At 66.5% G+C, this 14462-nt stretch overlaps 1 protein-coding gene across 2 annotated transcripts in view; it reads right to left on the bottom strand.

Annotated features, from left to right (window-relative positions):
• Positions 1 to 12815, bottom strand: part of SPNS2 (SPNS lysolipid transporter 2, sphingosine-1-phosphate) — a gene marked incomplete at its 5' end in the record, with an annotated part of 29761 nt that extends 16946 nt beyond the window's left edge. For both annotated transcript variants that reach the window (XR_013968119.1, XM_080825838.1), the window contains 2 exons: positions 1063 to 1128; positions 12446 to 12815. Coding sequence is in view for 1 of the 2 variants with exons in the window: in XM_080825838.1 (XP_080681964.1) it covers positions 1063 to 1128; positions 12446 to 12815 (436 nt within the window). The remainder of the gene's footprint in view (positions 1 to 1062; positions 1129 to 12445) is intronic.
• Positions 12816 to 14462: the final 1647 nt, after the last annotated feature.

Below are 14462 nucleotides of genomic sequence, written 5' to 3'. Positions count from 1 at the left end.
GTGCAGTGCTGGGGGCAATGGTGGGGATCGGCTGCCCTTAGGGTGCCGGACCCCACAGCCTTGCCCCTGCCCCAGCTCACTCCGCTGTCTGTCGGGCTGAGCCCTGTAACCGCCAGGCCCTCCCTTTGTGTCCCAAGGACCCTACCTGGGAACAGACCCAGGCTACAGGGCCTGGCTGAGTGGTGATGCTCTGGGGGCTCATGGAGGCCACAGAGGCCTGGCACAGCCCTCCCTGGAATGCCACTGAGACAGGTCAGGCAGGTTCCTGGACAGGGCCGGCTCCCTCCACCCCGCCCTCCCCGGGGAGCCAGGGCCGGGCAAGGGGTTCACACTCTGGAATGCACACCACGGACTTCCTCCCACACATCTGACCATGACTCCAGGGCCAAGGGGAACCGGAGCCAAAGGAACTGGGCCCTCAGCCACACAGCCAGCTTGGGGCACTGGGTGGGTCAGGCAGGGGCAAAGGACCCATGGGCCCGGCCGCGAGGGGCAGATAGGCAGGGACAACGGCTCACGGCCTGCCCCAGTGCCCCAGCCCAGGGGGCGGAGGACATCAGGCCCAGAACTCACCCGGGAGCCAGGCTCTCAGGCCCCTGCCTGGGACCGGCTGAGGGGATTTCCTGCTTTTACATCTGGGAGAGGGTTCCCAGCCTGACGGGCGATGGAAGCAGTCGGGGGGGGGGCGGAGGGGTGTGCTGCGGAGACACGGTCACCAAGGCTCCCCTGACACCGTCCTGCACAGCAACCTAACGACGTCCCTCCAGCAGCCTCAGGGTGGGCCCCGACCACCGGCTCCCGAGGAGGACCCAGACCCCAAAGGAAGGGTCACCTCCAGGGCCCCGGACCAGGGCCACACCCCTGTATGCCCCCCACTGACCCCTCAGACTGTTCTTTGTCTGTTTTACAAGAAAGAGGTACAGGCTCGGGGAAGCTGTCTTCTAAGAGCCTCGGCCGTGAGATGTGGACACGAAGCCCACGTCCCTTCCCTCGAGGCAGGGAGAGGCCAGCAGGGAAGGGTCCAGCAGCTGTGCCGGGCCTGGCGGGGGCGGTGGGCCTCACCTGACTGCAGCAAGCCGGCGCCGCGGTCCTTGACCCCGAAGTGCTGCTGGATGTCCAGAAGGACGCCTGCGAGGGGACGACAGAGGATGCTTACGGGTCACGTCTGGCCTCCCCTCTCCCCCCGAGCCATGCCCAGCCCTCTGTCCCCAGCCCTGCTCCGCGAGGCAGCCCAGCCTCCCACCTGCCGGCCTGGAACTTCCGTCCGCCTGTGGCCCTACCCTCGGGGGAGGCCACAGAGCCCCCGACAGTCACTAAGGAGGCCTTCCAGCCGAGGGGTCGCAGGCCGTGCTCACACCCGCTCCCCTGCACGTGCACACGCCTGCCCGGCTGTCCTTGGGGTGATCACCAGCACCCCCTCTCTCCCGATACCAGAGCTGAGGTGCCGAGGGAAGCAGGCGGGGCTCCAGGCTTCCTGGGGGGAAGGGGACCCCTCGAGGCCCTGCCGGCCCTTCTCCCAAGTCCCAGCCATCTCTACTCTCCCACGAGGACTCGGCGTGTCGGGGGGCGAGCGGCGGAGCAGGGGCACAAGCAGGAGAGCCAACAGCAGCAGCAACCGTGGGCAGACGGCCACGGCCGCACGGGCCAGCCAGCTCCTGCACGCCGCTGCCTCTCCCAGAGCTCCACCAGGCCCCTGAGCCAGGAGACCCCCAGCCCTGCTTCTCACGGAGGACCGCGGGAGGCTGGGCCCCCGCACATGTGCACGGAGAAGGGACGGGGAGAAAGGAGGAGAAGCCCCCCACGCCAAGGAGATGACCGGGCCTGCCTGCGGGGGACCCCCGGCCCTCGTCACGATGATAGTGAGGACGACGGAGCCCACCTCCACGCCGTAACCGGTTTCCCGGGTCAGGCCCCACGCGACCCTACGAGCCCGGCCCACGAGGCCGGGACTCTCCCCCACCCCCAGACGGACAGGGAAACCAAAGCAGGGGAGCTCAGCCCCGCGCCCCAAGTCACACAGCAGCAAAGTGGGCAGAGCCGCAGTCCCGGGCCTGCCGGAGACGCCCGCTGGCCGCTGTCCCCCCAAGAGCCATTTCCTGGGATGCGGCCTGACAGCCGAGAAACACTGGACACCTCCTTGTGAACGCCGAGTGGATTTGCCATAATTACCCGTAATGAAGAGGCTGTGTGAGGCCCAGTTAATGACTTAATTACCAAGGCGGGCTGTGGCCATGCCCCGAAGGCGGAGGCCGGGGGCCTGTCTGGGGCCTGCGGACGGCGGGGCTACCAAGGCGGCGCTCACCTCCCAGCCCCACAGCCTGTTCGTGCCCACTCCCGAGCCGGGCCCTCCGTTCCCCACCCTCTCGCAAGCCGCCAGCCTCTCCCGTGGCTCCCCAGTGCCTCAGACAAGGCCCCTGGCCTTCACCAGGCCACAGGCTGCAGGTTCAGCCCCTCCAACCCCACGCCAGCCACGCTCCTCGGAATACCACCGCCCCCATGCCACGCCGCGGCCCCCCGACCGCCCACCCATCCCCATCCACCCTGGGGACTGTGCTGTTCCGGCCACTCCTTCAAGACTAGTTCAGGCACCTCCTCTGTTGGGAAGTCTTCCCAGTTTCTCCCCTCCCGTCATCCTCAATAAGTCAGGCGCCCCATGCGCCCCTGCCCATTCCGGCTTTAGCCCTCGTCACACTCGGATTAGCGAGTTCTATGGGGAAGGCGCCAGCGACACGGATACACGCTCTCTGGGTTCGCCGCTGCTAGGAGCTAAGGGCCACCAGGTGTGGTCGCCACTAAGGTCTGAGCACCGTGAGAGGCTCTGGACGTGCTCCTTCTAACCCGCTGCTACCTGAATTTTCGACCCCGTGCTGCATGTCACATGAGTCACCCGGCACGTAAGGGTCTGAGAGGAGACGGGGGACCAGGTCTGTTAGCGAACACCGGAGCGTATCCTTCGGCCTCTGCATGTCCCTTGCTCTCATCGGCCCCCACAACACAGCCAGTTGTGGACAGAGACAGTGGGTGAGTGGACGCTCCGTGCCCCCTCCGGCAGGAGCTGCTGCAGAGCGGCGAGCGGGGGGGTGACAGGTCATCTGCAGCCCCCAGAGGAGACACGTCACAGCTTCCGTGTGCTTACAGACACGTGGCAGTGGGGGGGTCGCGGGAGGGTAGGCCTCTCCCTGGGCCCCTGCAAGACGAGGGCAGGGGGCCACCCTGGGGGAGGCAGGCCGTAGCAAGATGGTCGTCGTGAAGACGGCATATGTCCCCAGCAAATCGAAACGCTCCTGCATCTTCCCTGGGGCACGTCCTGCCTAGCCCCCTGACTGACCATGCCTCACCCCTGCAGCTCTTCAAGTCCCAGAATTTGCCTCTGCCTCCAGGAAGCCTCCCCTGACCACCTCTGATGCACAGGGCTCTTGGGAAGGGGGAAGGACACTTTTCCACATCCAGACGGACGTCCTGGGAACCCCTGGGCGGCCAGAGCCCACGACAAAGGAGCCCAGCACCCCAGGGCCTGGGCGTGTGTCCACAGCCTGAGCTCCAGGAAGAACCCTCCCTGGGAACAGGGCCTCGTCGAAGCTCTAAGGGGCCATTTTCCCTCTTAGTGGCCAGGAAGGGGCTACGGCCACAGGCGGGTGAGATCCGCTGGCCGCTGGCTCGGGAAGCATGTGTCACAGCAGCCCGCCGGCCGTCTCGGATTTTCCTCTGGGCCCCAGCCTGGCTCAGGCCCACACACCCCTCCCTTCTTCCCACCACAGCCTTATTTTTAGCCTCTTTCCTGGAGGCTGAGGTTTGGTGGGGTCACAGGACGGGCCTCCCGCCCGGGAGCAGCCTCCTTGGCCCAGGCCTAGCCCCTCTACCAGCCTGGGGCGTGCCAAGTGGGGCCCCCAGCCACCCCACGGCCACAGCTGCCAGTCCAGCCTCCCACGACCCACAGTCAGGATCATCCCACGGGGGTATCCTCCCTGGCCCAAGGAAATGCGCTCACCCACTGACCCCCAGTTACACTCCTCCCAAGCACCGAGGGTCTCGCCTCTCGTCCAAAGCCAACCATCCCTCCTGCCCCCTGGGGACACTGCCCTGGGGCACCCCTGGCCTGAGCCTCCCTTCCGCCTCCTGCACGGCAGCCCCTAGTCTTGTCCTGGTGGTGGAAACGGTCCTGACTTGCTCCCTCTGCCAGCCGCTCCTCTCTCTCCCTCCTTCATAGCTGAGTTGGTACTAGAGTTCCCCCGCCCCCCAACTCAGTGTCCTCCTCTCCATTACTCCCCCAAAACCAGCCTTCCCGATGGCTTGACCCCACCCTCCTCCCCATCCCCAGAGTGGCCCACGGCGCTCCCCAGCCCAGAGCCCCCTCACCCCTGCAGCCCCATGAGTGACCTCCGAGAGTCCCCCTTCTTCTGCACCTGGCCTCCTTCCGGGGCTCCAGCACCCCTCTGCAGCCTGACCTCGCCTGCACGGTCCATCTCTGCCTGAGTTCCGGGCCCAGGAGCAGACACGGAGGCCCGGCGGCCACCAGCGCTGGCGAGAGCAGAATCACCCACAAGTTCCTCTCCGTTAACTGGCCCGACCCCAGGATCAGTAACGCTACCCGCCACTGTGCTCCCTGGGTTAGCCGAGGGTGACGGCTGCCTCGTGCCACCCCAGCGAAGCCCAGAATTCCAGCACGGGAGGCCCCATGGCCCAGGTCTGCACAACCACCAGTTTAGAGGGGAGACCCTGGGACTCCCCAACCCTCTGCCAGGGAGACTGGGAGACTGGAAGCCACTAGCTGGTCCAAGCCACTAGCTGGTCCAAGGCCCCTGCGAGAGGCGCGTCCCAGCCTTCAGGCCTCTGAGCCTTGACGACAGCTGGGCCCTCCTCCTGGGGGGGGGGTCCGCCTCCACCTGTGTCCAGGGCCCAGACCCAAGGTCACGTCTCCCAATTGCCCCCCGACTCCCTCCTCTGATGCTCTTGTTGAAGAGTTGGCGCGAGAGCTGGTCACAGATATTCACAGAGTCACCCCCACCCACTGCTGGTCCCCAGGAGACCGCAGAGAAGCCAGGTCCGGATCCTGACCTGCTGCAGTCACGGAGGCCTCCCCAAGACCAAGGTAGAAGAGGAAATCACACTGACCTCGGGAGCCCCCAGCCCAGACCAGCCTCGGATGCAAGGCTGGGACCACATGACCCTGAGGTCCCTTCCCGCCTTGTCAGCCAGGGCTGGGCGCGCCCCCAAACACAGACGCCAGCACCCCCCATTCACCCTGCCTTTTTCAGAGCAGCAGACAACTTAGCCGAATTCCCAAGAGCACCGCCTCCAGAGGCCGACCATCTGGGTTAAAATCTTGGCTTCTCCACTTACCCTGCTGTGTGACCTTAGGCAAGTTACTTAACCTCTCTGTGTCTGTATCCTCCTCTGTGATAGGTCTTAATTCTAAGATCTGAGTCACCTGGTTGTGAGGTTTCCATGCATCATCTGTACAAAGTGCTTAGAACATAGTCTGGCACACAATAGGTCATCAGTAAGTTACGAAATGTCCTCAGGGACGGGCGCCTCGGCCGTGACCAAAGAACAGGACAAAGTCCCCCCTCACGGTTCCTTTCTCCAACATGGGGCAGACGGCAGGAAAGACAGGGGCTGGGGCTGGGAAGGGATGGGCCACGCCTGCCATTGGCTGGTCCGTCTCAGAGGGACTGGGTCCCCTGTGGAGAGCTCAGAGCTGGCCGCTCTGGGAGGATCCGCGCCACTCCAACGCTCAGCCAGAGCTCCCGCCCCGGTAATTACAGGAGCCCGAGGGCCTGGCTCTGCTGACCTGGCTCTGGACGGCTGGGGCTGCGAGCCACAGGCGGGCCCTGTGGGCACCGCCCCCCCACCCCGCCCGCAGCCCGAGGGGACCGGCCAAGGCTGTCCCTGAGCCGGACCTGCTTTCACGCACAGTCACTTCTCACCTGCCTCCAGGGCTTCCGTGGGGCCACATCCTGCCCCCACCCCCTGGGGAGGAACTGAGGGACCCCCGGGAGCACCTGGCCCGTGCTCCGAGCCTCGGACCGCCCCTCAGACAGCTCCCCAGGACCCCCCATCCCTGCCGCCTCCACACTTGTCATATACACACCCACGTCCACTGACCTCTACCCCACGTCACCGGATAGATCTGGGGCATTCTGTCAGAACAGCTCGGCAGTCCTCTCTACAGGGACCGTGAGGCCGAGGCCCCCAGCCCCCGGCTGACAAGGCAGGAAGGGACCTCAGGGTCAGCCCTGCGGAGAGGCCCCACCTCCGCCCTAGAGGACCCAGACCCCACGCGTGTGACCCGAAAGAGCCTGCGGCTGCAGCAGCACCCTTCCCGCGGGTGCTAGGAAGGAGGCCCCCGACCGCCACCGCCCAGACCCCCGGTGCTCGGGGCCCTCCCCACTCCCACCGAGTCTCCGTGCCCAGAGTGGGCAGGGACAGGCAGCCTGGCCTCTGTCCCAAGGTTCTAGTCTATCATTTGGGGCCAGCTTTCCTGGAACCGATTTGGCCTTAGTAATTTAGGGGCTCCAGGCAGCCACTCCTTCCCTGACACACCCCCCCCCGCCCCTGGCCCGGCTCAGGGACTCTCCTGAGACCACCAGGGCCACGCTTATCCTGACCCACAGACCCTGGATGAGGCCGGGGCGTAGGGGGGAGATAAAGCCTCAGTGGCTGAGACCCACAGCGGCTCCCACCTCTCGGACGCCAGATGGACATTCAGAAGGGAACATGGGGCAGAGGCTGCCGGGCCAGGCGGGAGCCGGCCGGTGTCCCTCACCTCACCCAACGCCCCTCTCCATCTCCACACCAACTACCCACACGATTGCTGGAAACAGTGAGCGACCCGGCAACGGCAGCGTCCCAGACACAGCCCGTGCTCCTGGCTTCCCGGGAGCCTGTTGGGCAAACCCGCGCTGGACGGTGACGGGACCGTGATGAGCACACGGAGCTCGCCGTCGGCGGGGCGCGGCCCTAGTCCGGTCCCCACGACAGCGGAGGGACCCCTGTGAAGGGACGCCCTCCCAGCCTCCACGCTGCTCACTTCTTGCCCAGCGAAGGTGCTCTGCCCCTCACGCAGCTACCCTCAGGGCTCCTGCCGCCAGCCTCCCCGCCGCCAGGAGAGGGCCAGGCCCTCACCGTGTGGCTCAGGTCCAGCCTGCAGAGGAGACCCAAGAGTCACCTCCGGAACATACAGAAGCCATTCTGCCCCACGTGGGGTAATGAGACCCCTCCGCCAGGGCTGGGGGGCAGCCGGGCACCCCCAGACCACATCCCCCCATCCCTCCCATTCACGCAGGGCCCACAGCCTGCTGTATGCTGTGGTGGGGAGAGAAGCGCCTCACTGGCCCCAGCACCAGGACCTGGGCCTTAGCAGGGTCGTCCGAACCCACCAGGGCCCCCAGCCTAGAAGAACCGGCGGGGTGAGGCAGGACGGGGTCTAGCCAACCCCCGCACCTGGCCACACCTTGACCAGCCCCCATGCAGATGACTGGGGTCGGCCTCTCGAAATGGGGCAGGTGTGCTGAAGGCTGTGGTTGGAAGCTGGGAAGCCTTCCGGAAGGAGGCCAAGGCACCACGGAGACCCCCCCAGGGGAGACTGGGCTCAGCCGCTAGCAGCCACTGGGGAACTGGCCTGGTTGTCCTGGGGAAGGAGGGCACAGGCAGAGCTGGCGGCGGGGGGGGGGGCGGTGCAGGGCAGGCAGCAGGGACCACGTGCCTCACACTACCCTTGGGAGCAAGACCCTAACCACAGAAAGGGAGAGACAGAACCATCAATGGTGCACTCGGGCTCAGAGAGGGTCCGGCTTTGCCTTAGGTGACACAGCAGGTCCGACACAGCCAGGAACAGGAAGCTAGGCTGGGGGGACGGGGACAGTCAGGGCCGCACAGGGAGCCTGAGGACCCAGCCAGGGTCCTCATCACCTCCCTTGCTCTCATCCCCTCTGCCGCAGGGCTTCAGGCCCTCACCCCCCGGCAGAAACCCAAGCCCCTTCCTATCCAGGGAAGGACGGGAGCCCCTCCTCTCTGACTGTAACCTGCAGCCCTCCTGCTCGTCAAAAAGCAGGAAACAGAGGCAGAGCCGGCCGGTAATGCCCTGCGCCCAGACCAAGCGGCGCGTTTCAAGGCATGTCCTCTGACGGGCCCAGAGCGCAGCCGGAAGGTGTGGAGACGGGCACTGGCGGTGAGTCATTTGGCCCTGGCGGTCCAGGCCGGCCCGGCCGCTCACCTGCCTGCTGGCCTGCCAGACAGGCCCTCTGGAATGTGGCCCTGGGACACCGCGCCCAGCAGAAGTTACCGCTGACGTGGCCGGGGCCGGGCCACCCGAGGGGACGAGGCCCCCCGAGGTGTGGACCATCTCTATCCACGAAGATAGCCACAGAGCGGGGAGCCTGACCTGGCTTCCACCCAGCCCAGTAAGCCTGGACAAGGCCCTGGGCCTCTGCCTCCCCATCTGTCAGCCCCGGACAGACTCAACCAGGCTGACCATAGCCAGAAGCCCAGGCCGGCAGCGCCCCCCACCCCATCCCACCCCCAGCTCAGGTGTCCTGCCGGGCCCACGGGCCCTCCTGGGTTTGTGCTGGGGAGCAGTTGCCATGGGCCACAGCCACGGCTTCTTCGCCAGAAAAGGGCTCCCCCACGGCAGGGCTCTGCCTCTCCTCCGCAGCCCCTACCCTCCCCCAGTTCCAGCGCCCCGTCCACCACAGGCTGGGTCAGAGGCGAAGAAAACCGGGTCTCAGGGAAGTTGGGGCAGGGCCTCCGCTCCCAACAGCCACTCTCCGGCAGGGCACGGGGCCTGCGCCAGCACCTCCGGCTGGGCCTGTCTCCGGGAGCCCAGCGATGCCTCCTACACCCTTGGCTCTGCTTCCATTTCACAGACGGAAGAGGGGGAGCCCAGAGGCAGCCCTGGCACCGGGACACAGAGCTGGGGAGAGGGACCCCAAGACCCTCGCCAGACGGGCCCCTCTTCCTCCTGAGCTGCTAGCCATGACTGGACTCAGAGTGGAGAGCAGGGGCCGCGAGGTCCAGAGGGGCCCCGGGAGCAGAGCCATGTGCCCGAGGGGGCCTCACGCTGCCTGTCAAATCGAGCCACGGTGTACCTGCTCGGAGGGCCCTTGCCCTGGCCGGAAGCAGGGGCCGTGCGCCCCCACTGCCACCGAGAGGACACTGCCCCGGGAGGGGCTGGGGTCCTGGTCCCGCCCGTCTCGCCCTGCGAGCTGTAATAGGTACCTGTCCCCCCTGTGCACACAGCAGACAGACCGAAGCGTCTAGAGGTGACTGCTGGGCTACGTCGATTTTCCTCAGCTGAAGCCACCCCGAAGAAAGGCCAGGGCCAGGGCTGGGCCCTCCTCACCTGCTTCTGAGGCCTGCTGCCCTCAGGGGGTTCTCATGGGGAGGAGGAGAGGCCATAATTAGCTGGGAATGCGGGGACAGAGCCAGATGCTGCCGCAGTTCCCAGGATGGAGACCCGCCTGCTGAAGAAGGGAGGGGTTCCCAGGGGGACCTGGAAGGGACGGCGCCGCACAAACATGGGCAGGGCGCAGGGCCGGCCTGGTGGGTGCAGAGGCCAGGCGGGGGCGGCACTGACAGGGTGCAGCTCTCCCGGGGGTCTGCTTGGCCCGGGTGCTTAAGAACATCCTCCTGGACTCCCCCAACCCAGGAGGTGGAGAGGAGGACGCGGCAACCTGAAGGCTCAGGGGACACCCCCGAGGTCACCCAGCCGGGAAGCTGAAGAGCCTGACTCCAACTCTGGCATCGAAGACGGGGTCCGTGCCACCCACCGCAGTGACCCAGCCACCGTGGCCCCTGAAACGTGGCCGGACCCACCTGACGTGCGCTGCAACTGTAGGTCACACGCCGGGTTCCAAAAGTCAGTATGAGAAAAAGAGCAAGCTGTCCCGTGGGTAGCTTTTATATGGATGACATGGTGACACTTTTAGATAGATCGGGTTGAATAAAATACATTAATTCCCTTATTTCTTCTTACTTTTCTGATGTGGCTCCTAGAAATATTTAAATTATGTATGTGGCTTGCGTGATATTTCTTCTGGACAGAGCTGGCCCATACCATAAAGACAGAAAGGCACAAGACAGCTTTGAAGAGAGAGACGGAAACCCTCGGTTCTTTGACGAGGAGGCCAGGGCCACGTGGGGGAGGTTCTCGGGGCCAGGTGGGCCGAATGTCAAAGACCACGGAGCCATTCAGGGCTTGCCTCCCCTCCCGTGTCCCAGCGGGGCAGCCAGCAACAGGTGGCCCCGGGGCCTACGACGAGCCCTCCCCTGCCCTCCCCCACCAAACACATCGCAGCGCACCAGTTGTCATAGAGACAGGAATCTTCCTACAAACTGAACTCGGGGCAGGGGCGTGGGGGGCTCTGCCATAAAGAGAGGGAGAGGGAGCCAGGCTTATCCGGAGAGGAAATCTGTGTATGTTGTTGGGTGTTGGGGGAGGGGCCGGCCGGGACAGGGAGGGACAGGCAGCCCAGGCCTGCTGTTTGCACAGGGTTTTCCGGGCCTTCCTCCCCACGGCCCCACGCCCCTCTGAGCTGCCATTCTCCATCCCCCCCTTACCCATTCACTCGAAATTTCCTATCTCGTGCTCCCATGCTGACTCTGGGACCCGGGGAGGGCTGGGCCGATAAGCTCCACAGCTCCCTGATCCCACCCCCTCCCCTCGGTCCCTGGCAGAGTCAGTGTCCCTGAGAACACCAGGGAGGGGTGGTCTGGGGCCGGAAAAAAACAAGCTGTAAAGTGTCACAATGCCAGAAGCAGCTCCATTCCGTGTCCAGCGGGAACTGGGAAGTCTCCCCCCAGGCCGAGGCTTACTGGGGGGCCGAGTGCCAGCCTCATCCAACCTCCCAGGCCATCTCGGACATGGAGGGCACAGGGGCCTCAGTCTCATCCATATTCAGAAGTCCCCCGCGTTCTCTGACTTCTCCCTACTTTAGGGGGACACCTAAGCTCCCAGGTCCCAGGCAGCATGTCGGGAGTATTCTTGCTGAGCAGACCAAAGAGCCTCCCGGGCACGGCCCAGCTCAGGGTCTGGTGCCACGGGCACCTGCTTCCAGCTCCCTGGAACGGGAGAGAACGGGGTGCCAGGGGGTTCCGAGTGTGGGGGGTGGGGGAGGATCTCCCATCAGAGCTCTTCCCTTTAACTTGACACAAAACCCCACTCAACAGAGGAGATTGAGGCCAGGAGAAGGGAAGGGGACGCAGGGCCACACGGTTTACACCAGAACTCTCCTCTCTCCTCTCCCCCAACCGACAAAGTTCTCTTTACCGTCTGTCCAAAATTCCTCCTCCTATCTCTCTCTCTTTTTTCTTTTGGTTGTTCCAGATTTTGCTAGGCTGTGCTTGGGCTGGTTCTGGGCCCAGATGCCATGTGTAGTCATGGCTCTTCTCCTGCGGGGAGCCCCATGCGGGCTGGCCAGAGTGCTTTCCTCTCAAGGTTACAGCATCCTCACCTAGAGGCAGCTCAGTCCACGGAAGGGCCCTACTTGCAGAGCCCTGAAAACCGGGGGAGGGGGAGTGAGCAGCCAGAACCCCAGAGGCCCGTCCATCCCCCCAGGGCCCAGGGATCAAGCACCTCACCAACAGGAAACAGACCTAAACACTGAGACTGGCCCAAGGTCACGCACCAAGCACCTGAGGGGCAAATCTGGGACTAGAAACTAGCAGGGTTATCGACCCCCACGCCATCCCCGAGGCGGGTTCCCAGAGACGCTCCCACGGGACCGGGCAGCCCCCTCTCCAGCCCCAGCGGCCTGTGCCCTACCCCAGGCCCCAAGCGCCACAGAGCAGGGGGAGGCGTCTTCAGGCCTGTAGCCAGGGCCAGCTGCAAACCGCATCCTGGGTCCCCAGGCGCCGCGGACCCGCCCCGCCCCTCCCTCCGCTCCCCGCAGCCCCGAGCCTTTGTCAGCCACGCGCTCACACACAGATCCGCGCCGCCCGCGCGCACACACCCGGTCTCCCCTGGCGCACACCCGCAAGGGGCGCGCGCACTCGCCGCTCGCACGCAGGGGAGTGGAGGCGGCGGAGGAAGGAAGGAGCTGACCCGCTAGGGCCCGACAGACCGCCTGGGCTGGGGGAAGGGGAAGAGAGGCCGGGGAACCTGAGGCTGGGGCGGGAGGGGGCGCGGAGGCGAGAACGCAGAGACACCCAGAGGAGACTCTCGGAGAAGAGGACAACGGATGGGACGTCAAGGGCTGGCGCGGACGCGCGGGCTACTCCGGGGATGGGGACTCCTTTGGCCCCTGGCTCGGCGGGGCGGGGCAGGGTGTGGGGAGCGGGGAGTCGGCCCGCGGACTGGACCTGTGATTGCCCCAGCTGTGCCAGAGCACTGAGCCCTCAGAAACCCCACGGACGGCTCGAATACAGGGACCCGGGGACCAAAGGCTTCCCGGGGCGCCTCCAGGCGGGGGTCCTGGTTCTCGGGCGGGGGTGGGGGGCACCCGCTCACCTGCTACGGTGTACCTGTCCAGGTAGTTGAGCACGTTGCCCAGGCTGAGGATGGCGGCAGCTGCCCCCCGTCCGCGGCCCAGGCTGGCTGGTTTGGGCGGCTGAACGCCGGGGCCCTTGGCAGCGGCTGCGCAGCCGGGGGTGCCGGGGGCGCCGGGGGGCCCGGCCGGGGCCCGCCTCACGCTGCCCGACAGCGTCTGCACCTCGTCGGCGGCGGCCGCGACCCCAGCGGCGCCCACGCCCCGCGCCCCGCAGCAGCCGCCCCCTCCGGCCCCTCGCGGCGCCCCTCGGCGCCGGCGCCGCCGCTCCGCGTCCGCCTCCTCCTCCTCCGCGCCGCCCGCCGCCGCCGAGGCGCATTCCAGGCACATCATGCCGGCCGCGGCGGCGGGGGGCGCGGGGGGCGCGGGGCCCAGCCCGGGCCCCCTCAGGGCGTGCGTGCGCCGCGGAGCCGCCGCTGCACCATCCCGGCCGGCCCGTCGGCTCCTGCGCTCCGGCCCGGCTGCGCGCCGCCCGCGTCCCCCGATGCGCCGCCGCCGCCGGAGCGCTGACAGCTGCGGCCCGGCCCCGCCCCCCGCGCGGCGCCCAATCGGCGCGCGGCAAGGCCCGGCCCCGCCCCGCACGTGCTGCCCGGGGCCGCCGACGGGGGCGCAGTGCGCCGCGCGGCCGCGGGGCCGGGGCGGGCCGGGCTCGCCCACTGCCGCGCGCGGCGTCCGGGGAGCGGCGAGAGGGTCTCGGGCGGGGGGCGGGGCGCCTGCAGCCGCGCGGCCCCCGCCCCGACGGAGTCGGCCTGGGGAGAGCCCGGCCGCGTGCCCGGCGCGGGGTTGGCGGGGGCCTGGCCGGGCGCAGACCGCTGTTTGCCCACCGCCCCGGGAAAGACGCGCTCCAGCTCCCTACCTCCGCCTGGTCCCACTCCCGTGTGCGCGCCGGGACCCTCCCCGGGCCCCCCGCCCCCGAGAGGCAGCCCCTGGCAAGGGGAGCCGGGCTCCCACGGGGCCTCCCCAAGCTGCGGCCTCCCAGCTGCGCAGGGAAGGGACGAACCCCGGAAGGAAGACCCCGGGCAGGCCCGCAGTTCTCTCTAGCTGTCCGTCTCTCCCTCGGGTAGAGAGGAGGACGGGGTTCCGTCTGCAAGTCTGAGTGGTCGCCGCCGCTGTGAGGAGGCCGAGTCCTGCTCCCGGGGAGAGTGGTCGAGTCGCTTCCGCGCTCAGGGCCACAACCCATCTCGGAGGAGCTGTGGTTCCGTGTCCCACCCCCAGACTCAGCCCTCCATCTGTCTGAGGCTTGGGCTGAAGCTAAAATCCCATGCCGAGTGCTGAGGGCAGTATGTCAGCACCACACACAGCCTGGAAACCCAGAAGTACCCCATGTTTCACAGACGGGTCTCTGCGTCCAGAAAAGACCCCATCGTGGACATCCAGCTAGCTGGTGGCCTGGTGGGTGCTGACCCGGCGCTCTGATACCACCCTCCTGGGCTGGGAGCTCCGTCCCCACTGAGGTCTGTTCTGGACCCCATGTCCACAGGCAGGTGCGGGTCCCACGAAAGTGTTGGCCACGGTGAGTCACAGCATACCTAAGAGGTGAGGCAGCACGAGGTACCCTCTTCCTGCTGAGAACGGAATTAATCCCAGGCTGGTGGTGTTTCTTGGCGCCTTTGAGGTGTGTTCTAAATCCTGCAAAGTGACTAAAAATATGCTTCGGTGTGTTGGGTGTGGATGACTGTCACGGGAGGGCCAGGAAACAGACTCCATTCTGAAAGTTCCTTGCTGCCTCTTTCCAGCTTGAAGCCGGATAAGGGAAACTCTGCTGGGAGCTCTGGGACGACAGGGGCTCAACAGGCCAGCACAGACCTAGGAGCTCCGAGGGGCCGGGGCTGGGTCCTGGCAATGTCCCCTCCTAACTGTGGGGGGGTGCCAGCGAGGGGACAGCACCCAGCTGTGGAGACACAACCACACCTCAAAGCCCAACCCCAAGCCCCCTTCCCTCTCACCAAAAGTCCTCCTCCTTCTAGCCATAGTCTGCCC

This window comes from Martes martes, assembly GCF_963455335.1.
Source record: "Martes martes genome assembly, chromosome: 16".
In the NCBI taxonomy this organism is placed as follows: Eukaryota; Metazoa; Chordata; class Mammalia; order Carnivora; family Mustelidae; genus Martes; species Martes martes.
This window is presented reverse-complemented; position numbering and strand designations above follow the sequence as displayed.